Source organism: Apis mellifera, linkage group LG13, assembly GCF_003254395.2.
Source record: "Apis mellifera strain DH4 linkage group LG13, Amel_HAv3.1, whole genome shotgun sequence".
Classification (NCBI taxonomy): Eukaryota; Metazoa; Arthropoda; class Insecta; order Hymenoptera; family Apidae; genus Apis; species Apis mellifera.
The window spans coordinates 9,776,617-9,803,411 of NC_037650.1; the positions used below are offsets into that span (position 1 = coordinate 9,776,617).

The 26,795-nt window shown below is 34.3% G+C and overlaps 1 protein-coding gene and 1 long non-coding RNA gene across 3 annotated transcripts in view; one reads left to right on the top strand and one right to left on the bottom strand.

Moving 5' to 3' along the window:
* The window catches only part of LOC113219183, a 140,613-nt gene that overhangs the window by 52,468 nt on the left and 61,350 nt on the right, over positions 1-26,795 (bottom strand). The gene's annotated exons all lie outside the window — the stretch shown is intronic.
* LOC102656452 lies at positions 928-8,757 on the top strand. The gene is made up of 3 exons (XM_006565047.3): positions 928-1,087; positions 7,882-8,216; positions 8,443-8,757. The coding sequence occupies exons 1-3, from the start codon at positions 1,011-1,013 to the stop codon at positions 8,478-8,480; spliced, it is 450 nt and encodes a 149-aa protein (XP_006565110.2). The 5' UTR covers positions 928-1,010; the 3' UTR covers positions 8,481-8,757.

A 26,795-nucleotide genomic window follows, 5' to 3' on the forward strand; every position in this document is an offset into this window, starting at 1 on the left:
AGCTAGCATAACTCTAAACATCTCGTAACTTCGAAAATAAACCTAACCTAAAAAAGGATTTTTAATAAAATTTAGAGATTATTATTTCTTACTCGATTAAACGTTTCAATTAAAAACTTTTTAAATAAGATTTTTAAACAAGATCAAAATTCATTCTATAAAATCATTTTCCATATTGTGGAATCATATCCCATTTATTCCTAGCTAGCATAACTCTAAACATCTCGTAACTTCGAAAATAAACCTAACCAAAAAAAGGATCTTTAATAAAATTTAGAGATTATTATTTCTTACTCGATTAAACGTTTCAATTAAAAACTTTTTAAATAAGATTCAAATTCAACAAGATCAAAATTCATTCTATAAAATCATTTTCCATATTGTTTATTCCTAGCTAGCATAACTCTAAACATCTCGTAACTTCGAAAATAAACCTAACCTAAAAAAGGATCTTTAATAAAATTACGCGCCCGACTAACCCGTCGTACAGCCACCAATATCCACACACACACACACACACATATACCAAACCCGTTACCCTCACTCGCTCGATCGAGATTCAATTTCCTTAAAGAACAAGCCGGGGACACACTCCACGTTCCCTCTTCTTTTTTCATCACCACTCGGATAGCAGAATCCATCGGATCGTCACCACCGATGCCCCATAGATGGCGCCCCCTCTCCAGCGAACGAGCGAGAAGGAAGGAGGAGAGGTGAGGGGCCAGGCACGATGGCCACGTGCAATATTCGTGGTATCGGGACACTGGGCAATGGTGGACACGCATATCCCCGATGGATGAACGGGAAGCACGATATTAGGCTCGCGCTTCGCTGGATAACAGTGCGACGCCGATAAAGGCCTGGGTGGGGAAGCCGCCGTTTCGAGGAAACGAAGCCGGGGACGAGGAGGGGGAGGGAGGGAGGGGATCGAAGGGCGGCCGACACGGCAATAAACAATTACTTAAGGCAGTGTTACGCGCGCGGCACACCCACGCATTAGCCCAAGTAGAATGCCGCACCCATCCGCGATCGTGGGCTTGGTTCCTCCATTAGTACACCGCACGGATGTGTATATGATGGAACACAGGTATGCATATACGGGGTGTCTGATCGGGATGGATGATTGCATCCATTTCGATCGTTTGTTATATACGGTGGTGGGGGAGGAAATTTATTTTCTCGAAGTGAAATTTAATTATTTTACGTAAGAATGGAGGGAATATAGAAACTGTGTCGCACAACTGTGTCGTGTGATTGGTTGGACGAGCGTGAGGAAGTTTTTTTTTTTATTGATGCAAAAATAATAATTGAAGTGAATTATTATATTGTGATATTTTTGTGTTTAAAATCTTTCAATTCGAAAATTAAATATAAATAATTGTTTCTTGATAAATTAGTAATGAATCGTCGCTTGTGAAAAATATATATATTTGTATATTTTTATATTGTAACAATCAAGGGAACAAAGTAAGATAAGTAAGTTGTTTTCTAAGAACTCTTAAGAACAACGTCCCAAACTTCCCAAAATATTCACGTGTTCGATATCTTTTAACAAGCTTATATTTGGTTATCGTTTTGTGACACCCTGTATATATGTACATATAAGAAAGGCGCATCTCTGTCGATGTGCTTCTCTCCTGTGTACGCGAATATATACCGATCGAATCGAATCGAATCGAGTCGAATCGGACGATGACGTATATACCCAATCATTTTTCAAGCCTGCACGAATAATGGGCTTTGGAGGCTAATTGAATGGAGTTCGGAAGCTATGCTTCATAGCAACCTTGTCGAACGATGTATAAACCGTTCTCTCTTTTACGCAATTCTTCACGCTCCGCTTCTGCATTATACGCGCACATAAATATTTACATCACTTCTATTCTCGCAAACGAAAATTCACTCTCGTCCCATAGACTTTTCTATTCCTTCTACAATTCTTAACTACTTTCTTTTTTTTTTTTTTTAGTAAAATTCCAATTACAAAGAAAGAAACGGAAGACGAAAACCAATACCATCGATTATCCTGGTAAAAATTCGAAAAGTAAATTTCCATTTTAGAGGTATCCATTTTAGAGTTTACCCGGCTCGTTACCATCCGCTTACAATGTTCATTTGCGACCGTCAACAGGCGGTGCAAGCGCGTGGCAACGCTCGTCCTTTATTCCCGGATTGTAAACCGAGGTTTCGAGTCACGTGGGTCACGTGTTTACCGCGTGCACACCGGCCACCCGGCTGGGCTAATTAGCCGATACGCCGGTTTAATTGTTTTATCTGTCAATTCTGTCCTCGAACGAGCCTTAAACTCGGCTCGGCGCGACAATAAATGTTAATCGAGGCAACAAAAGCGGGAGAGCGAAGGAGCGGCCTCCTCGCCAGACGGGAGGAGGGGAGAGGGAGGAGGGATAGAGAGAGAGAGAGAGAGAAGGAAGAGGAAAAATGACGGAGGATCGATCGAGCGGGCCACGTGAGAGAGGCCTCGTCCGCCTAATCGACATCCTAGGTTGCGCAATCTAATGCGAATATAATCGGGGGAGATCGATAATTACGTAAAGCCCGATGTGTTCGGTAGGAAGGATGGATTAGAAACGTTGTCCTGACAGGGATCGAATATCTGTGTAACAAGATGGTTGTTGGTAATCGGCTGGTTCGCGTGATGAAGTTAATAATTTCGATGGAAATTTAGTTGGGTTATGTTGTTTGCTATAAGAATAAATGAGAAATTTTTCTTTTACATGATGTAAGTAAAGGAAAAAAAGGAGGGATTTCTACAACAATGGATTTTGTTGTTGTTTTTTGCTCGTCTTTTTGTCGGTCTGATTGCGGTTTAATAATAATTGTTAATTTGTTATTTTGTCCCGGAAGAGATTGAATTTGTTGCGGGACGCGACGGTTTTGCGTGGCGGAGTTAATAATTGGATGGAAGTCGGTTGAGGTTATGTTGCTCGCTTGAGAAGTAATTTAAATTTTTTAATTGCTTGAATGAAATGTAGATACACTTACGTGTCTGTATGTATTTTAAGTTCTGGCAATTGATAAAAAAAAAATAGAAAATGTGTTTTAATTACGTTTTTTAATTAATTAAATAAACTTGTCTTTACAAGAATGTTTGAATTTTTTTTAGTTAATGTTAACTATCATAAATAATTTTCTTTTTTTTATATATATATATATATATTTCTCGACGTAAAAGGCAATAAAAAAATCGATTGCAATATTTACATTTAATTTACTTTACATAGATTTAATACATATTTACATCAAAATGTGTCACAAAGAAAAATCCAAATATCCAGAGATTTCCCAAGTTTCTTTTTTTTTTTAATCGATTAAATCGATCTATTTATATATTTAAAAAATTTTGTATCGAAAAATATAAATAATTCTTCGTCAGGAGATAATATTATTAGGCATTGAAATTTGATACAGATGATCGAATATTTTTTTCCTATTTCAGTTTCGTATTAGATCGTCGATATGAATCTTCATTAGCAGATTGCTCCAAAATTTTTTTGATACCTCCATTCCCTCGAGTATTTCCCACTGTAATCGATAAATTCCTGTTACAAAAACAAGCTGCACGCTCTCATAATTAACAAACAACAGAAAAATTGCCGCGAATTTGGCATACACAACGGTATGGTCGGTTCGTAACGGTTTACATAACGCAACGGTTAGCATTTTTATCGATAAACGTACGAGCATAGAGAGAGAGCATGTTTCTCTTATTTTTTGATATCTACGACTTGTTTCAAATAATCGATAATTAATGGGAGAGAACTTTTTTTTCTTGGAAAAAGGATAAAATAAAAAAGTAGTAAATGATTAAATCGAATTAAATTGTTATTGAAAAGATTATTATTTCAAGATATAGAATATATAAGAAACAATAATAATTTTTAACGAGTAAATGAATAATCGATAATGTGTTATATAATTTATAGAAATTATGAAATAATTGGTACGTAAATTGATCTGTGCTATAAATAGAAATTAAATGATAATCATTATAAGTTATTTCGACGTTGCAAAATGATTATTCCCAGTTTGGAACATTAATCAAATTTATTATTATTATTATTATATATATCCATTAGGAAATCTCTGTATGAATTTTCATCAGATATTTTGTTTGCCTCTGTATAAATCGCAATTTTTCTAGAAACGAGATAAATGTAGATAATCTATATCGTACTTTCTTTATCTTGCTACGATATTATATTATCGATTTTATATATATATTCTTTTTCTCGTTTCACTCGAGTAGCACAAATCTGTGCAATGTCTTCCGGAATAAATTACTTAATAACAACGATTTCACGAAATTGAATTATGTGCTTCCCACATGCGATTTATTTCAAATTTCTCTTGTGTTTTGGTTGTTAAAAATTCCAGCTGCAAGTCCCTCGCCATTTTATTTTTGATCCCCTTTTTCTCTCAGAGGATGATGCGAATCGTAAATCACGCGTAACAAACAGCGGATTGTATAGTTGTGCAAGTGTTGTTCTAGAAATTTATTCTAGATCTGTAAATAAAAACAGATAACTTTGGATAGCTTTGATTTGAAATTGAAGATAAAAAGTGAATAACTTTTGGAATAATGTATTTCAGATTGTTGAACGATTGTTCGTGTTTATCTTTTCTTTTTTCTTTTTTCATTTGTTAATGCGATCATTTTCCAAATAAAATAACGAGAAATTTTCAAGTATTTTCTTTCTTTTTTTTTTCATAAAATATTCACGAAAACTTGTTACACGTTCGTTACAGAAATATGATATTAATAAATATGGATCGATTCGTTTCTCATAATTCATGGATCGTCGTATTCGGCTGTGTCTGTCACAGGGGCCTGGACACAATCGTTGTTATTCAGGATGTATAATTTTGTTAACATCGCGAACAATGGAGTGCTAACAGGCGTCGAAATCATTGGAATATGACGGAAAATCGTCCTTCATAATGCGCTCGAATTAGAATAATTGCGTATTGTTACAGCCGCACGTGTAACATGAGATATTATCATTGAATAAGTAGCATAATTACAAAGTGTTATGCGTCATTGTCAGTATTAAGGTAGGATAGGGTATTATTATTTTGATTAAGGATAAGCATTGAATTTTCTTAGTATTCGATAATTTTTTCGAAACAAAAATTTTTAATTCTTCCTTTATCATCTAATACATGATTTAATAACTATTGATAATATTGTGATTATCAAATTTATTAATATAGAATTCTTGAATTTTTGAAATTTGGAAAATATTGGAAATTCGTTTATTTTTCGAATATATTTTATAATAAATATTTCTAAATTGCTCTACTGGATAATAATCGATTCAAAATCGATTAACAAAATCTTTCTCACATCTCTAGGGACACAAAATAGATAGATATTTTTAATTAAAATTTTTAATTAATTTTTGATTAAAATTTTTAAGTAATTTTTAATTAAAATTTTTAGGTAATTTTTAATTAAAATTTTTAATTAAATCGATAGTCAAATGTTAGAACAAAAATAGATATTGAAAAAAAAAAATGAAAACAATCAGTCTCGTTGAATATTCTAAGATCAATCATTATCAAGTTTACAGTTTGATTGAAAATTTACAATTTCGTATTTCATTATTTATTATTATTTCAAAAGAAATATTTTTACACGAAATATTATTCCTCATCGAATAATTCAGCGATGATGCATTTTAAGTATTACTAGAATACAATATCTAGAGAATGGACGAGATGATACACGCCTGTTCTCGTATATTACACTTCATCAGTCACTAATAACCTCGTTGAAACGATAAACGTTACGTATCCTGACGAGAAATGAGATTGGCGACTGGGTGCTGCGCATGATGTTAATTACAAAGACCTCATTTTCCCCAAGACCCAACCGTGGCCATTTATTTATCAATCTGTACGAGATACTAATTACACGGTCTCTGAATCGTGCACTAAAACGAAAGCTTTGACTTTGTTAAATCTTTTATCGTCCCTTTTGTCCTTCGCCGGTTTTAATAAATGAAATTTTCGATTACCAGCTCTTTGCGTGAATTGAAATTCTAACCGAAATTAATTAACTTCTCGCTTTGCTAATTGCAACGCTGATCACAGAAGACGTGAATATAATGTATGCATAAAGTGGTATTAAAATTTGAATTTGTGAAGAATTGTTTCACAATTGATTAAACTACGATCAATTCGAGCCAGGGAAATTCAATCGGATCAAAATCAAATATTTGGTTACTTGTATTAATTCAATTCGGAATCAAAACTTAAATAACTAACTATTCTCTTGATTATTCTACATTTTATAATAATATACATAATACTCGGTCCATTATCCAATTACATTACCATAAACTGCTTTAATTTAACTATTAAATCGGAAAGATGATACTTTTCAAGTTTAGATTATCAGGCTTTCATATATTTCATTTCATGCTGCTATTAATATACTATATTCCACAATGAAAAATGTAAAATACATTATTCAGTCATTGAATCATATTATCCAATCTAATCTAATCAAACTATCAAATCAAGATAACATTTTTTAATTATATAAATGGATTGTTAGAACTAAAATATTTATTTTTTCAACATATTTTATTTCATGACTAGATACCAACTACTAATACACTACATTGCACAATACAAAATATGTAATACATCATTCAACCATTGAATTACATTAACCTAACTTTATCAAATCAAGAAAGATTAGAACCAAAATACTTCTTTCTTCAATTATATATACTTCAGCTTATTACCAACATACTATATTAGCTAGTATACTACATTGTAGCTAGTATACACAATGTAGAACACACAGAATATTATTCAGGGGTCTAAATTAACCTAATCTAACCTAACCAATATAAAAACCAGAAAAATTGAGACTCGAAACAGGATTGCATTTTTCACCTTTGATCTTGACAGGTTATCAGAGGTGGAAGCAAAAGAGAATAGAAGAAACCTAATCAAACTATCAAATCAAGAAAGATAATACTTTCCAATTTTATAGATGGATTGTCAGAATCAAAATATTTCTTTTTTCAACATATTTCATTTCATCATTACATACCAATTATTAATACACTACATTGCATTATGCAAAATATGTAATACATCATTCAACCATTGAACCACATTAACCTAACCTTATCAAATCAAGAAAGATTAGAACCAAAATACTTCTTTTTTCAACTATATGTATTTCATCTTATTACCAACATACTACATTAGTTAGTATACTACAGTTAGTATATAAGTACAGTAGTTAATATACTTGCACAATGCAGAACACACAGAATACACTGTTTAGAGGTCTAAGTTAACCTAACCTAACCAATATAAAAACTAGAACATTGAAACAGGATTGCATTTTCACTTTTAATTTTGACAGGTTAAGAGACCAGATGAAAGGAAAGAAGGAACCTAAAGAGAATAAAAAGAACCTAATCTAATCAAACTATCAAATCAAGAAAGATAATATTTTTCAATTTTATAGATGGATTGTCAGAATCAAAATATTTCTTTTTTTAACATATTTAATTTCATCATTATATACCAACTACTAATACACTACATTGCACAATGCAAAATATGTAATACATCATCCAACCATTGAACCCCCTAACTTAACCTAACCTAATCTAATTATTTAACCTAATCTTATCAAATCAAGAAAGATTAGAATCAAAATACTTCTTTTTTCAACTATATGTACTTCATCTTATTACCAACATAGTATATTATTTAATATACTACACAATGCACAATACACAGAGATCTAACCTAATCCAACCTAACCAATATAAAAACCAGAAGGATCAAAACTCGAAATAGGATTGCATTTTTCACCTTTGATCTTGACAGGTTGTCAGGGGGCCAGGTGGAAGGAAGGAAGAACGGAAGGAATGTGCGACGAGTCGTGACCGGCGGAAGGCGGCCAGTCGACGATACATTTCCGGCAGGCAGGCCACTTGGAGCAAGTTTGCCCCTTGGTCGTGGACAATACTGTGGGCGAGGACCGCTCGTTACACGCTACATGGCCACGAAGGATATGGACAGACGAGCGGCCTCCGAGCAGTTGGCATTCGTGACACGCACCATCGATGACACGAACCGCCATGGGATCCGAGCGAATTACGATTCTCCATGGGCGCATTTATGCCCCGGAATCGATGACGAATCACCACCGTGTTTAAGGCGTACGTGTCGAAACGCTTGAGCCAGGATATGTCGTTCTTGTTGGAATTTTATCGAAGCAAGGAGGAGGAGGGGAAGGAGAATTGAATAGATTCCAAGGGATGATTATACGATATGGAATCCCTTTAGATTTTCCCGATGCGAGTCTTTTGAAAAAGATTCTGAAATATAAATTTGATCAATTTTTTTTTCTTCTCTTATCGATCAACGAGTTTGATTTTGTTACAGAACATTTCCATTTTCGTCACAATGATCGACCTCGATGAACAAACGCGTGTAAAGAACAACTGAAGCGAAGAAAGAAGTTATTTCGATGGTTTCGAAATAGCCGGAAATAGGATTTCGAATAAATTATGGTTAATCGAACGTAGTTCCTCGAATCATGTACGAGCCATGCGAATATTTCAAACGCTTCATTAGAACGATTCAATCTTGTGAAAAAGGATAGGAATCGTCCGCTTTATCGTGGCCTATTAAATATACTTTTTTGAGGTTAGGTTAAGAATAAAGTTTCGTGAAGATGGAAAAGAATTTTATTTTTCGATCGATTAAGTTTTATAATTATAATATATTATTTATAATATAATATAATATATATTTATAATTATAATATATTTTAATAAAATTTTCGAAATCTTTTCATATTTCTAAATATGAAATACCATTTTTCGAAAATTGTTATTCATCCAATTGGAAATCTCCTTTAACCGTAATAAAATAAACATTTTTATATACATTAATTCCATTTTGAAAATTATACTCTATCAATTTGTGACAGTATTATTCGTAAAAATTTGGAACGTTCGATTTCATCATATTCGGCAAATTCGACGTGAACGAAAAAAACAACATTCGTACGTGAAAAGTTGACAAGTTTCGAATTATGACCCCTTTTTGTCAAAAGGTTCGAAATGAAAATTCGATAGATATCGAACAAAGTAATAAAATTTATATCCACGTAACACGTACCTGATACGTATTCATAATGCAGTAAACTCTATTATGCTGTCTACCCTCGTTGCAGTTCATTATTGACATATAATCAATGATCTACGATGACACAGATACGTACGAACGTATTAAGCGACAGACACACAGCTGTGGCTTATAGGAATATTCCTGCTAGGAAGAGAATATAATAAATGAAATCACTTTTTTGTTTATTTAAATTGATGAAATTGTTGAGTTAATCCTTCAATTTTAAATTCACGATTATTTATATCCGTCAAATGATAAAAAAAGAAAAAAGAAAAAAAGAAATATCTTATACATCTCGAGAAAAATATCTCGTCGAAAAAAGATTGTGAAGCTTTCATGGATCATGAATATGAATATATTCGCATCGATGATAAAAGTTTCCTCTTCTAGAATATAATTTCCATTCAACCTATTAAATTTCTTAGCGCAAGAGATAGACCAATGCTCGAGTTCGGTTCAGAAGAAACATCGAGAAGTTTAATTTAAAAGCTCTTTTGTTTAAACACGATTTGAAATTCACGATTCAACCTACGAGGATCCTTTCGATCCGTAGCGGTGTCAGTATCGATAATACCGGATCTCGTCGTTCGTCTTCCATCCGTCTGCTCGACTTACTTTTCTTCTTTCTTTTCTTTCCCTACTCTCGACTCCTGTTATTTCTTCCTTTCTTCCTAAACTCTCGATATTCCTTCTTTCATTGTCTCTCCCTCTTGTCTCTCCTATCGAATACGTTCTCTTTTCTTTTTCTCTCTTCTTGTCGCATCGTATCTCTTTCTCATTTGTTGCTCCTTGTTCTTTTTATTTAATTATTTTATGGAAAATAATTTTTTAGATAGGTTTACGTTTGTACATTATCGAAAATACTACACTTGCTCCTTTTTTTTTTATTTTAATTTGTTTATTATTTTGCTCATTTTATATTTTTACTTTCTTTCTTGTTTCTTATACTTTTAACTCTGTGATATATTTTCTTTTAAGTTACACAGTAACGTTATTTTCTTCTTATCTTTTGCTTGTTAAACTTCAGTTTAACAACTTTCAAATCTTTCCACGCTTTCTTAATTTTCTCCTAGTTTTTTTTCTCCATTAGCAACTTAAAAAGTTTTTCCCTCCAGTCATTTTATTTTAATCCGCCTGTCTATTTAAGGTACTTTAATTCTTTTATACTCTCCTTTTATTCTCTTTTATATTCTTTTATATATATGTCTTCTATATTTTCATCCATCCACTTTTGATTTCCTTTCAAAATCTTCAAAATCAATATTTCTTCGAAAACTCTCTTCCTTTCTATTTAAAAATAAAAATTTACCTTTCACACTCCTCACACCAATCTTCCTTGCTCTTTTAATTCCACGCCATATAAAGTTTTCTTGTATCTTGTACGAAACTTTTCTCCTCTCTTTCTTCTTCCTTCCAACTTTATCGTCTTTCTTCGATTTTTCTCATTTTTCTCCTCCATTCATTCCATATTTTCACAAGTTTCGCTCTTTTTTCCTTCATTCACTTCAAATAAAACTTTTTTTATCCTATAGCCACTTCTTTCTCCACGTTATATATCCCTTCTCTATTCAAGAAAGACAATTTGAAAACAACAACAGCTCGTAATTTTGAATTTTAAATTATCGTTTTACTTCTCAATATTATTATACTCTACCTAATTCGAAAACTCCTCCAAATCTATTGAGTTAAACGTTTACCATTCATCTCTCGATCCAATTTATGCATATATTTTCTTTCAAATCGTTCGAAAAGTTTCAAGTCAAATCTGCAAACTCGAATCGCTTAAACCTTAATCTCGACGTATTCCCATATAATTTCCCCTCTAAAAATCAATACCTCCAATCCTATGAGTTTTACGTATATACAATATATATATATATATAATATCTCTCAAATAAAAAATAGTTGTAAAAATAGTGAACAAAACAAACAGATTTAAAAATTCTAATTCCAATTATTTTTTCTTAATCCTCACAACGAATCGGTTACAACATAAATGAATGAAACCGAAGGACGATCGAAACGAATCCTGTTCCTTTTGCATTAAAAGGATCGTTGGAAAACAAGGGATCACGTCACCTCGTTGCTCGAGCAAGCAAGCGGCGCAACGAGCGCGTCCCGTGGGCCGATTAAAGGGAAACGAGGCGCGGGCATACGGAAACCGTGGATCGCTGCGTTCTGTTTTCGAATTCCGTGGTCGTAGGCAAAAGTGGGTAGAAGGTCCGATCCGGAACGAGGGAGGCGCGGTAACGAAAAGGATATCGTTGCCAGTCTTCCTCCTCCTCTTCCTCCTCCTCTTCCTCCTCCTTTTCCTCCTCCTCCCTTCGCGTTTAAATTCCTAGGTAGGAAGACTAGTCTTCTTTTTACCTAGTCGAACCTCTGGGGAGGGGAGGGGAGGGGAGGTGGGGAGGCGAAGCAGGAAAAAAGGAACCATTAGCCCGCGCAATTATCCTTGGACGGACGAGGCTAGAGTTACGCCGGCTAATAGCGCCGCTTCCTGCCACTCCCTCGGGGGACACGGGGACCGAGAGTCGAGGATGAAGATGGAGAAAGAATGGGAAAGGGTGAGGAGAAAGAGGGAAGAGGGAGAAGGGAGGAGGAAAGGAGGAGGATGAAATTTGACGAGGCGCGGGGGAGGAGAGGCGCGGAGGGAGAAATTCGAGGCGATAAGGAGGAGGGAAAGGGGGGCAGAGGATCGAGAAATTTGACGAGATACGGGGCAATTTGAAAAATTCGCTAATAGATGCTTGACTTGACTGTACGGTAAAAATTATAATTAAAATCCTTCGAGTTAATAATTTTAAGAATCGTTCCTTCCGTATTCAGCCTAATATAAGGAAGAAAGAAGAGAGAGAGAGAGATAGATAGATAGATAGATAGATAGATAGATAGATAGATAGATAGATAGATAGATAGAGAGAGAGAGATAGAGAGAGAGAAAGAGAGATAGATAGATAGATAGATAGAGAGAGAGAGAGAAAGAGATAAAGATAGAGATAGAGATAGAGATAGAGAAAGAGAGAGAGATAGATAGATAGAGAGAGAGAGAAAGAGATAGACAGATAGATAGATAGATAGATAGATAGATAGATAGATAGAGAGAGAGAGAAAGAGATAAAGATAGAGATAGATAGATAGATAGATAAATAGATAGATAGATAGATAGATAGAGAGAGAGAGAGAGAGAGAGAGAGAGAACGGTAAAGTAAAGAAGAAGAATTGGATTTTGATCTTTCTCCCAATGATCCACAATTGGCAAGCGGCAATAAAAGCATCAATACCCTTTATTTACCTGATAAACTGTGTATTCAATGCACCCTTCCTCCCTCCCTCCCTCCCTCTCTCCCTTTCTCCCCCCACCCATCGTGACACGGTTCCACGTTCAATTTCGAAATCCACCGTTAAAATGCGAGACACGTATCGACTGGCAAATTTATCCGTTGATACTCCTATCCCTCCCCCCCCCTCCCCCCCTCCATTTCTACCGAAAGCTCGAAAATCGAATTTACCGCAAACTAATGAGATCGTACAATTCCACCACGACTCCCTCCCTCCCCTCCCCCCGTATTTCAAACGGGGTGGCTCGCACCCCGAATGCCGGGGGAACAATCGAATCGCGGCACGGATACATTTTTATAAATATAAATACGAGCGCGTATACACACATACATATACATGGACGCTACTCTATTCTCTGCATTAAATAATTACCGGGAACGCGATAGGGGAGGGAGGAGGGTGAGGAGAGGAGAGGGGAGGGGAGGCGTGCGTGTAAATAATTAATTCGGTCGCGTTTCTGAATGAACGTTAATTAAAACGGGAGAGCGGCCGGTGCACGGAATTTTGCACGGAACCACGGTGCCATGGGAAGTCGAGCAGTCGTTATCGTTTTCACCGAAAACACTTGGCAAATAATTATCCATTTTTAAGCCGCGTGGAAAATACGTATTTCGGGCCGGATGATAAAATTTAAATGAAACCGGTTTGTCCTCTGCGACCGGTTTGTTTCAATTAGGCGCGAGAGGTTTTTTTTTTTTTTGGAAAATGGATCCTCTTCGCGTCTAACCCTGAGACGAAGATCGAGTAAATTAACGATTGATTATTTCTAATTTAAATTGTTGATTCTTGAACAGAGTATTTTTATTTAATAATAATGGAAAGATTTTTTGGATACAAAGATTGTGGTTTTATATGAAGGGTTATTATTATGTTTATATTTTGGTAATTCACAAGTAAAGTTTATTTTCTGTGTTTATAGAGGATAACAATTAATGCGTCACTAAGTTCACTTTAGGGGAAAATGGAAAATTCGAGTGCATGGGTTTGCCATGTTGTCCATGTTCCCAAGATCTGTTTGTTTAGAATGGAACGAATACGATGATATATGTTATGATCGAAATTTGTGATTGCAAACACTATTTGCCATAGATTCATAAAGTTATGTTACGAGAATGCTTGATATGGGGAACGTGTCCAACTGGAGTTTTAAGTCCCGTTTAAACGCATGGGTATTGCGTGACCTGTACAAAATGATTGTTAAAAGAATACGATTATTATCCCTCTTTAGATACGAGAGAAATTTTAATAAAGGTTCAATCATTTTCTGAAATCTGTTAACAAAAGTTTGTTAAAATTAAAAATGTACTTATTTTATTGCATCTTTATTGATATCTCGATGCATTTGTTAAAATCCAAAGAAAAATGAAGCTAAATAATTATTACAATGTTTATTCTTTTTACACACAAAATCTTTAATTGGATTTGATGTATTTTAAAATAAAAAAAATGAAATGATTTTAGAATTTTTAATTAACAATTTACTATTTTTCAGTGATACAAGTAAACAGATCGTCCGACATTTAAATTTTCTTATAAAATGTTTATTATTATTATCGAGATACGATTTTATAATTCAAATCTCATAAACATCTCTCACATAATAAAATCCTTAAAAAGATTCCTTGAAGATGTCCAACTATCTTCACCAGCCATTCCAACATTTTAATCTCATACGTATGCACATTTAATCCTTCAAAACAAACATATCTCACTTTCCAAAATCCACACTCCACAAAATTAAAACCTAACCTCAACAAATTCGATAATCACATTCCTTCACATCCATTTTCTTCCTCCAAGAAAAAAAAAACAATTCAAACCTACCACTACTTTCCTTAACCTCCACGAATCCGTCCTCGAAGAAATTAAGAAATATCACCGAAACGGACAATCCTCACCGACTCTCCCCCCATATCCCCCCTAATCTTTACCAACCGTTAACCACCTCCGGATTACGGGAAGGCGCTGATTGGAGTTCCATGGGTACACGGAACGGTGTCGCGGAGCCCGCCCAAAACCGGTACCCGTATTACCATACAGATTGCCGTCGACCGTTGCAACCTAACCTAGCCGGCCGATCTATGAATCCGACTAATCATAATCGTACAACTAACCTGGCTACCGCTAATCTGGCTGCGCGCGTGCGCGCCAATTCGGAATTTTACTACTCGGACCGAAATACGAGCGGCATCCTGCGGCAGGAAGGGAGGGGGAATGTTTTGAAGGCATCCCTGGAATATTACGATACGGTTAAGATCCGGCTCGAAATGGATGCGTACCGTGGATTTATCGGCGATGTTACGACGTTACATAGGCGCGTACACGTACGTGGCGATGTTCCCCGATCTATATTCGCCTGTGTTCGCTGCTTAATTCGGCGTATAAAAGTAATTGGGTATGGAAATTTAGCGTATGGAGAGAGGAAGGGGAGAGGTTTTATCTCGACATTGCTTGCAAATACGAAGAAATTTTATTCGGGGTTCCTGGAATTTTTATTTTTCTATTTTTCTTTCTTTCTTGTAAGTGTAGTAGAATAAAGATGGAAGGTTTTTTTTTGAATGGAAGGGAATTTTTTATGGCATTTAATTGAGGAGAATTTAGTGTATTGGGAAGGAATTTTACAGTTAGTTGAAAATTTAAAAGAGATTGCACTTGGAAGAGTTAATTACAAATGTAATTAATTATTCTTTGTGAACAATTGTGATACAATTTGTGATATAAAGACATATAAAAAACGCGATTACGAAGCAAGTTTCAAACTCGTCCATTACGAAGTGAGAGTGAGGAAGATGTGACGTTAGAAAGAGGACGAGAGGGGGGGGGCTAAGCAAGAAAAACAGAAAGAAAAAGACGATCAAATATTAAATTGGCAATGTCTGCCCTGTTCTCCCCTCGTGACGACACGGTTGCTTGCACGGAGGGTCGGCCATAACCCTCGGACATAACCGAGGAAATCACTTGGAAAATCCTCGATGAATTCACAATGAACTGGCGGTTGGTACAACATGTTCATCCGTCACGACACCCTCGAGGATTTCTCTTTTTCCACCTTGCGCCCGCCCGCCAATCCCACCTCTGTCCTTTTCATTTTCCTCTCGGCAGTCTAATTTTTTCTAATGCAAAACCCTCTTACATTTCTTTGCCTCCTTTGGCCATCTTGTCTTACCATCTCCATCTCCCACTAGTTAAATTCTCCGCGTGAGACCAAGTTTTATGATCTCCCATTTTCCAAGCAGATTCTTGCTTTTATTAAATGTGACGAGCAATTGGGATTGCAATTTCTTGTTACTTTTTGAAATTTCATGAATAATTGTTCACATTTTTAAACGATTCTCGATCATTTCGAGAATTCTTTTTGAGAAATTTATAAGCAAAATCTCAAATCTCTCTTTAAAGATCGAAAAGGAATTTCCAAATTGCCACCTCAAAATTATCCAAAATTGATCGGTTAAATTTATCAACGGGTCTTTAAAGTTGAACTTTCTTCTATGAAATTTGAAGTTAGCTCCTGCAAAGAGAAAGAGGGAAACGTTGCAAAAAAATCGAATAACTTTTTTTATGAACATCATCATCGTCGAATAGGTCGGTGAGAGCAGGAGCAATATTGAAATTGCAGCTACTTTCCGTGATCGAAATTCGTTCCCTTTTCACCGCTTGACAATGCGCAAAAATTCACACTTCAACGATCGGTTATTTCAGACGAGCATTTGCATCGCCGAATATGGGGATTCTATTTTCTGAGAGAGAGGAAATAACGATAGGAATAAGAAAAGTTTAAAATTTCCTTCTCTTCTGTTTTCATATTTATTTGTCTCTTTTAATTTCATTTCTTTTACTTTGTACTTGTACAAATTTTATAAATTTCATACAAAATGTTTTTTGGAAGAATAAAATGAAATGTATTTCTTCCAATTTTCTCGAACAATCTTTGTTGTTGTTCGTTTATATTTATTTAAATATTTCAGTTGGTGCTGAAATTAATAATTGCTTAAGAATTGAATGTAAATGTAAATGGAAATTTTATTGACTGGATGCTTTGCACGTGAAGAAAGTTTTTTAATAGTATTTACAATAACGATTGCATAATTTTCTCGTTGGCATAAAACGTTGAGTTTTTTTTTAAAAATAGAAAAATTAATCCTTCTACTTTTTATTTTTCTTCCATTTTCTTCAACGTTTTTTTAATTTTCATTCTATAATTATAATATTAAAAGTTTATACGTATAAATTTCATAAATATAATTTTATGAAATATTCATAAAAATTTTCACAGCAAATTACAATATTCACAATGAAAATCTTTATTATAAAATTATTATATTTCGATATTTGTTATAATTTATTTAATTTATTATTTAGCTGGTATTTAAGTATATTAATATAGTTATAATATATCTTTAATCGGTTTTAGAGACGAGAAAAAGTTGCTTCATAAAAATTTCGATAAAAGTTTTATTCATTATGTTGTTAGCAATGTAAGTTTGCGCGAGATGAAGCGAGATAGAGACAGAATGACATAGTGCGCCGCACAGTGGCGCGATAATGTAACAAAGCTAAAGCTGTCTCTCTCTGTCTCCATCTCTTTTCACCCAATGCAAACTTTAATCGCGTATAACTTAATAAATAAGCTTCAATCAATAATTTTATACATCAACCTCGCGTTTCTTTTTGCCTGTAGAATTGACCATTTAAGAACACAATTAACAAATATATTAATATCTAATAAATAAAAACAATATACTTTATAAATAATGATTTTTTGGTTATTTTTTTTAGGTTAACCTAAATTTTTATCATGCGAAATTGTAATACGAACTTTGTTTAATATAACGTGTTTAATATAATTATGCTTCGTTAAAATTTTTCCTTAAAAATTTTCTTGAACTATTCTTTAATTTACTATTGCACTTCAACATTTTCTCATTCCTTTCCTTTCTTCTTCCTTTTTTGAACATCTTTATTTCAACGTAATCGATTCCACCATTCTATCTTTCGTTTCGAAACGTCGTTATTCATTCTCCCTCCCATCCGTTCTTTTTCACTTTCTTGCTCGTTGAAAATGATGTCGTTAATCACCGGCTATTTTAATACGATTTCCCTCCCCTAGTAATTCGCCTCGATCGAACGCCTTATTTTTAGTGGGCGTTCACGTGCACCGGTCTCGGGCGCACCTTTAAAATGTATAATGTCGATCGATAATAAGAAAATCCGTTGTCGGAAGTGAGCTCGTATATTACGACGTTAGGAAATTAAACGAAATCTTCGATTCAGTCGGTTGAATTTATATCGGATGGGGAATGGAGATCTCAATTTTTTCGTTTCCCATTATTAAAAAAAATCGAATAGATCGTTACAAACATCGCGTTATGATAACATCTTACCTTACACAACTCGAACACGAGAAACAAAACTTTTACTAAACTTTTCTAATCGACAAAAAAGAAAGAAAAAACAACAACACTCTGGCATTATCAACGATAACCACCCTTATCCCATTCAATCCGTTTCACCCCCAACGTAACCACCGAAACAATATCGGTGGCCACGCAACGTCAATAAACATCCCCCTCTACATCCACACCCTCCTTGACTTTCATCGCACGTAACGCCAATCTCCGGTTCCATTGACCGGGAGAGTTCGTCGACGGAGCACCGGAAGTCGCGCGTGGAAACGCTCGAAAAACGTCCTGGAATACTTACGTAAGACCCCTTCCCCGCTCCTTTCTCCTCCCCCCTCCTTGCCACCCTCCTCGTGAAAGCTCCTCGTGCGCTCCATCGAGGCGTAACCGTCCCGTTCGGGAGACATTTTACGGCGTAGATTTACGCCGATGCCTTGGAGAGAGAGAGAGAGGAAAAGAGAAAGAGAGAGAGAGGAGAAGGGTGACACGCAAATTGAACGAGCCGTTTAGCGACGCTTAGTCGAGCGTGGCCGGCTGCAGGGTCATGTCAATATTTAAATTAATCCACGGCCAGCGCGCCCGACTACGTCGTTGAGTTATATTCTCTTCTCCAGAGAGAGAGAGAGAGAGAGAGGGAGAGAGGAAGAGAGAGAGATCCTCGCGATCTCTTCTCTCCACTCGAAAGACCACGGTGCTTCCACCACCTCTCTTGCCCATCACCTCAGCTTCTATTAATCCTACCCTCGTTGGCTTCCTGTTCACGCGCCTTTACTTTCGCCGTTCTTTCGTTGGGAGCTCCGGGCTGAGGTTGGTCGTCGGGAGATAAATGGCCAATTGGTGTTCGGTACCTTTCGTTTTATTTCCCTCTCTTATGGTCCCCTCTTTCTTTCTCTCTTTTTTCCAGCATTTGATGAATATTCTTTGCGCCACCCTCTCCCGTTTAATTGCTTCGATTAACATTTCGGGTATAGGGTGATTTTTGTATCTTTGCGTTGGATTTGTTTTTTTTTTTTTTTCGTTTTGAAGTGGAAGGAAAAAAGGAAGTCTAATCGAAATATGGTATTTTGAGGAATAAATGAAGAGTGCTATAAGGGAGCTAAAAAGGAAATTTGATTAAAAATACAGATTCACGATTTATCTTGTGAATATATGAATTCTTTATAATAAATCAAATTTTATTTTATTTGTTGAATTTATCTTCTCTTTCGTCAATGTTAAGTATGTATTATTTCATTCGAGATAATGAATTTTTGTTATAACAGGTGAGGTGTATAAACTTGTGGAATTGTTGGTCTATGGTATAGCATGAATTCTTGATTATCTTTTTTGTTGTTACAACTCTTGATTGTATATTTAACTTCCTACTAATATTTTTCTTCCTTTTTATTATCTAATGTTTTTCTTTTAAGTAAAGGTAATCAATGTGTTTCTTCAAGATATCGGTCTTTTTATATTTCAATGGAATTGCTTGTAATGGAATTGCTTCTTTAAACTGACTTTATATCTGTAATTTCCTTTTTCCTTTTTACGATTTCTATTTACTTCTATTTTTTTTTTTACTTCTATTCCAAGAATTACAATTAAAGTTGAGCTAATTTTAAAAATTACTTATTGGATCATATATGTCGCTCAAACTAATTCGAATTAATTTTCTAGATTTTAAAAATTTTAATTTCAATGATATTCCACACTTTCCACCCGATAAATTAATATTAATTAAATAAAATAATTTAAAATAAAATATATCCAAATATATTTGTTGCTATTAATAACAATTCAATATAAATTTATCATACACGTTCCTTTCCTATTTCAATTAAGCCTTCCAACGAGACCAACGAGACTCGTCTAATTCTCCAATCATTTATCGCGACGGTTCGCGTATATCGATCTACGTTCCATCCAATTTCATTTTTTTCCTCCTTTCCCTTTTTCTTTTTCCTTCTTCCTTTTTCCTTTCTCCCCCCCCCTTTTTTTTTTTAACAATCGACAGAAATCGCTGACCGAGCAAGGTTGGAGGATTTTTCTGGTCTACTTCGTCTTCGTCCACGGAACAAAGCGATAGGACAGTTCGAATTTCGTTGTCGTCCCTCCCTCCTCCTTCCCCCCGCCCCATAGTAATTCCATATGGGTTTGCGCGTGGTAGAGACTTGTGCCAATCGAGTTCTGCCCGAGCCTCGAATCGAATTACGTCCCGGCGCGGTCGTAGTTTTTCCCAATCGTGCATTTATTTATCGGAGAAAAGTGTCAAGGCAAATTCTAGCCACGAGACCGACCGCGTTGGGGAGAAGAGGGCATCGTACGTTTCTGGCGAGGGGACACCAGAGGAATTAGTTTCCTTCGTTACACTGTTCTCTTCGTTAAGGTTAAGATTTTGAAATGCCAAATGTTCCTCCAATTAAATTTTATATTGTAAATAAATTTAATATTATATTTTATATTTAAATTAATATTGTTATGATATCTTTGAAAATAATATTGATTGTAAATTTTAATAAAGTTAAATAAATTATGTCATGTATGCATCTACGTGTATGGATGAGATTAATGAGATTATTCTTTTCTCTGAGATGAACGTGAAAAAAATATTTTAAAGATATTCTTTTGTAATTAAAGAGAGAAGAAAAGAAAATGTTAAAATGTTATTAAAATGAATTTTAGATCATCAAATAGGATTTTTTATTCGAAAAAAGATATGCAATGAAAAATTAAATTTTTGATTTATAGATAAGATGAAATAGAATTGTTTGTTTAAAATTATATCTTTCGTTAAAAATTTTTGTCAATTTTATGTTTCAGATTATGAAATGATTTTAAGTGGTAAAAATAATGAATGAAAACTGAAGCTTTATTTTTAATAAATTGAATTTTAATCTCTTCAATTTTTGTTAATTGAAAATAAAAAAAAAAACATTGAAATCAAGATAAAAAGATTGAAATTTTGAAATAAAATAGTGGTAAAATTTCTATTTAATAAAAAAATATTTAATTTAAATTTAAATTTTGTTCAATCATGGTTTAAAATTAAATTTTTCTCCATTATATTCCAAATGTTTCAGCATTTCAAAAACAATTTCAGAATTTTTCAAATTTTTTTTGTTACTCTTCTCTGCATTTATATACAATGTATACAATAAGAGCATTCCACTTTTGTTATCAATTTTACGGCCTTTAATCACGAATTGAAGTAAAGTTTATCGCATTTTTCATTTTCTTTTCAAGCTAGCCATTTTATTAATTTTTGCAGGTATTTTTACCATCTATCGTACTTTCATTTTGCTTTTTTACGCTCTCCCCCGTATTCTAGATTTTTTTTTCTATTCTTTTCGTATTCATTCATTTCCAGTTTTCAGTTTCTTTTTTTTTCAGATGCTCTCCCTCTAAATTTCCGTCTATTTTCAAATTTCTCTCCTCTCGTTATATTCCATCTACGTAAAAAAAAAACAAAAAAAAGAAAAGAAAAAAGAAAAATATGGAACAAATTTTTTTTAATAAAAACTTTCGAAGAATATTGAAATTTAAAAATTCTCTAGATATACGTTTGGATTGAAGATCAAACGATTAATATAAAATAGATTAGTACTAGATTAAAATATAAAATATCGAACTTTCATTTCACTTGTAATTTCAAATAATTAAATTTCTCTATCTACATTACATACTCTTTCAAAATATTCTCTCAAGAATCGAGGAACGAAAAAAAAAAAAAAGAATTTTGAATATACGATATTTAAATTGTGAAAATTATAAAAATCGATGCAAATTGGATATCGAATAAGAGAAAAATTTTATTTTACATACTCAACGTTCAAGCTCGACGTTTCAAGAAAAAAAGAAAAAAACATTTATTCCAATATTTTAACACGAAACGAGAAAATCGGTGTACGATACAAGAATATTCTTAACCGAACAGTGGTCCGACGTACTTGTTGCCTGCAGGCTATCAACACGATTAGCTTAACACCATCGACGACATGATAAGTTGAAGCGCAGGAAATTAGAAGATAACTTACTAAAACTGCTTTCCGATCGATTCTTGTCAGCCTAGGGCTATTTGTGACGAAACCGTTTCGTTCGAAAAAGACCCGCCCATTATGCGTCATTTCGCCTCAAATAGCTTCGAGAAACTTAGCGCGCAAAATGCTTTTATAAGCGTCTTCGAATTTCTCGCTTCTCTTCCTTTACGCGTCCTTCGAATTTTACTCGCGAAAATACTCTTTTCGCCTTGCCGATTTATAATATATTTTTTTAACGAGAAATAATAATAAACAGCGATGGGGATGAAAAATAAAAATAATTTTTTTTTTTTTTTTTTTAAATTCATTCGCAGTCATTTAATTTAATTTTTAATCAAGTTATTTATCGTAAACAAATACAACTTTCGTTGAAATTTCTATTTATTTTTATTTTATTTTTCTTCTCTGTCGAAACTGTTCCTTTTTCACTTTTTTCATTTTTCCTATCAAATAAATAAAAACATTTTAATAAATACGCTTATTATTAATTATATTTATACTTATTATTATAAATTATAAATATACTTATTATTATTTATAATTATAATATAAAATAATATATTATTTATAATACTTATAATTTATATCCTCTGATAAAAAAGAAATGAAGAATAAATAAGAATAAAAAGATCAAAAGAAGAAGAAAACGTGAAACCGATAAAAAGTCTTTCTAACATTTCCATCGAATCCTATCAAATAAATAAAAACATTTTAATAAATACACTTATTATTAATTATATTTATATTTATTATTATAAATTATAAATATACTTATTATTATTTATAATTATAATATAAAATAATATATTATTTATAATACTTATAATTTATATCCTTTGATAAAAAAGAAATGAAGAATAAATAAGAATAAAAAGATCGAAAGAAGAAAAAAACATGAAACCGATAAAGGTCTTTCTAACATTTCCATCGAATCCTCATCTTCATTTCTCCTTTCACAGCAATTAAAACTTCCCCTCTCCCCCCAAAAACTTGCATTCGCGAAAAAATCAAATCGAACATTCCAATTCCTAGCGTCCAATTTCTTTCCTCCCAATTATCCTCCTTCAACTTTCTCTTCCCTTCGAACAACCCTCAGATATCCCCCCCATCCTCCTCTATTTTTCCAAACTCTCAACACTCTCTCACCCCTTTCTTCCCTCCTCCTAGCTGCGTAACAGTTAAATCCTCGTTACATCCCCCTTGCCCTTTCCTTGTTGCACCTCCTTCCCCGATTTCGAGTCGTCTCGAACCATCCCCTCCCCAACCCTCCATTCTCGTAGACCTTTTTCCCTTTAACAGGCTCGCCCAATTAAACGCACGGCCAAAAATCGTTGCCAAAAATTCCGCTCGCTTGATCCCGTCGGTTTTCACGTCGCGTGCCCATCCGTGGAAACAGGGAATCGGATAGGGATACAGGAGGAATGTTTCGAGGGATTACGAATGATACAAGCGGATAAAGGAGGAGGAGTTTAAGAAACGGATAATATTTTTTTCATTTAAGGTATTCGATGTATTGGAAATTAGAGAGAGAGAGAGAGAAAGAAAATTGATGTTTGAGAAATATTCCAATATCTGTATGCTTCTTTTCTATGACATTCTGGAGAAGTTGAAAGAAGAAATAGATTTATTGCAAATTGTAATTTGTATTAAAAATTCTAAAAATGCATTAATAAGGAATAAATATATTCCTTTTTTTTTTTGGAAATTCTGGTAAATTTAAAAAATACAGATTTTCGTAGCATTGGAAAAATATCTTCCAATTTACTTATCTCTCGAATAATTCATCTTGCATATACATCTTGTGTTAATTTAATTAATAATGAGAAAACAAATTTTCCATCCTACTATTATTTCACCTCGAAGAAAATCATCCCTTCGATTTATGGCCACCTGTAGCCGTGGAACGGCTCGTGTACACACACATTTATTTATCTTTTTTTTTCAAATCATCTCGGTTGCAAGTTGTACGAACTGTTTTAGCCAGCTGCGTTCGATGTTGTACCGCGTCTATTGATCGGAGCTCAGAGAAGCATAGAGTTACAGGCCAGTGGCGTCGGCCCTTTCCATCCCTCGTTTTCGTCATTCTCCCACTCGCCCGCCTCTCTCTTTCCCACTCTATCCACTTCTCGGCCTAGTACCCTCTACCTATTCGTTTCTCTGTTTTCTCCCTTCTGTTACTCTTCATATATAGCATATATATATATATATATATATATATATATATATATATATATATATATATATATATATATATATATATTACTCTCTCGTTCCGTCGCAGGGAGGGCCGCGCTATCCGAATTCCATTTCCGTCCAATTACAATTCATCCCCGTTTCAAAGCGGCAGTTCACGCTGCGCTCATCTCTGCCGCGCGAAAGCGAATAATTTCTTTTTCCCCCGCGATTTTTCGAACGATGCCAGGCCCAGGAATCGACCCGGACTCGAAGGAGCGTTTATCGGCCAGGCTAATGGCTACGTATCGATTCGAGGAGAATGGCTAATCGGGGGGGTGCTTGCTGCTCTATCCTTCTTCTTGGGATCGCGTTCGAAAGGTTGCACGAGGTTAATGGGGTAGTATTCTCGATGAGAATTATATATCAGAAATTTCCAAATTTCACTCGATATTTTTTTCCTTTTCTAATTAAGCTTACTTTCAAGAGTAACATTTATGCATTAATCTTTCGATTTTTGATATATGAATTTTGTAGGAGAAAAAAATCGCAATGCGAATTTCAATTGTTGGAGAGATGGAGTGCTTGCTACTCTATCCGCTATCCTTCTTCTTGGGATCGTGTTCAAAAGATTGTACGAGATAATATTCTTGATGAGAATTGTATCAGAAATTTCCAAATCTCATTCGATATTTTTTTTCCTTTTCTAATTAAGGTTAATTTCGAGTAATATTTATGCATTCATCGTTCGATTTTTGATATATGAATCTGATGGTTATCGATGAATTTTGTGGGAGGAGAAAAAAGTCGCAACGCGAATTTCAATCGTTGGAGAGATGGACTGCTTGCTACTATTATCCGTTATCCTTCTTCTTGGGATCAAATTCGAAAGGTTGCATGAGATTAATGAGATAGTATTCTCGATAAGAATTGTATCAGAAATTTCCAAATTTCACTCGATATTTTTTTCCTTTTCTAATTAAGGTTAATTTCGAACATTTATGCATTGATCTTTCGATTTTTGATATATGAATTTTGTAGGAGGAAAAAATCGCAACGCGAATTTCAATCGTTGGAGAGATGGAGTGTTTGCTACTCTATTCGCTATCCTTCTTCTTGGGATCGCGTTCCAAAAGATTGCACGAGGTTAAGGGGAAAGTATTCTCGATGAGAATTATCAGAAATTCGATCAGAAATTTCCAAATTTCACTTGATATTTTTTTTCTTTTCTAATTAAGGTTAATTTCAGAAGTAACATTTATGCATTGATCGTTCAATTTTTGATATATGAATTTTGTGGGAGGAGAAAAAAGTCGCAACGCGAATTTCAATCGTTGGAGAGATGGGTGCTATTCTATCCGCTATCCTTCTTTTTGGGATTGCGTTCAAAAGGTTGCACGAGATAATATTCTCGATGAGAATTATATATCAGAAATTTCCAAATTTCACTCGATATTTTTTGAGATGGGTGCTATTTTATCCGCTATCCTTCTTTTTGGGATTGCGTTCAAAAGGTTGCACGAGATAATATTCTCGATGAGAATTATATATCAGAAATTTCCAAATTTCACTCGATATTTTTTTTCCTTTTCTAATTAAAGTTAATTTCGAGTAATATTTATGCATTGATCATTCGATTTTTGATATATGAATCTGTCTGATGGTTGTCGATGAATTTTGTGGGAGGAGGAAAAGAGTCATAACGCGAATTTCAATCGTTGGAGAGATGGAGTGCTTGCTACTCTATCTGCTATCCTTTTTCTTGGGATCGCGTTCGAAAGGTTGCACGAGGTTAAGGGGGAAGTATTCTCGATGAGAATTATATATCAAAAATTTCCAAATTTCACTCGATATTTTTTTCCTTTTCTAATTAAGGTTAATTTCGAGTAACATTTATGCATTGTTCTTTCGATTTTTAATATATGAATTTTGTAGGAGGAAAAAATCGCAACGTGAATTTCAATCGTTGAAGAAATGGAGTGCTTGCTACTCTATCCGCTATCCTTCTTCTTGTTCAAAAGATTGCACGAGGTAGTATTCTCGATGAGAATTGTATCAGAAATTTTCAAATCTCACTCGATATTTTTTTCCTTTTCTAATTAAGGTTAATTTTGAGTAACATTTATGCATTGATCGTTCGATTTTTGACATATGAATTTTGTGGGAGAAGGAAAAATCGTTGGAGAATGTTTGCTACTCTATCCGCTATCTATCCTTCTTCTTGGGATCGCGTTCGAAAGGTTGCACGAGGTTAAGGAGAAAGTATTCTCGATGAGAATTATCAGAAATTCGATCAGAAATTTCCAAATTTCACTTGATATTTTTTTTCTTTTCTAATTAAGGTTGATTTCAGGAGTAACATTTATGCATTGATCGTTCGATTTTTGACATATGAATTTTGTAGGAGGAAATTCAATCGTTGGAGAGATGAAAGAGTGTATATCTCGGCTCCCCTCCCTCCCTATTTTTCGAGCGGTGATCATTTTTCGGGAGGCGCCAAATATATGCGCATTCTGATGTTTCTCGGATCGAGTTCGGATCGCGAATACCGCGCACGCACGCCGCGCGCAAACAAAATCAACAACGCGATGTAAACGAGTTGTTTCGACAACCGGCAGCATTGCGAGATGGACATTATCGGATGAAACGTTGATTGCGTTAATTTCGTTTTTTTTTT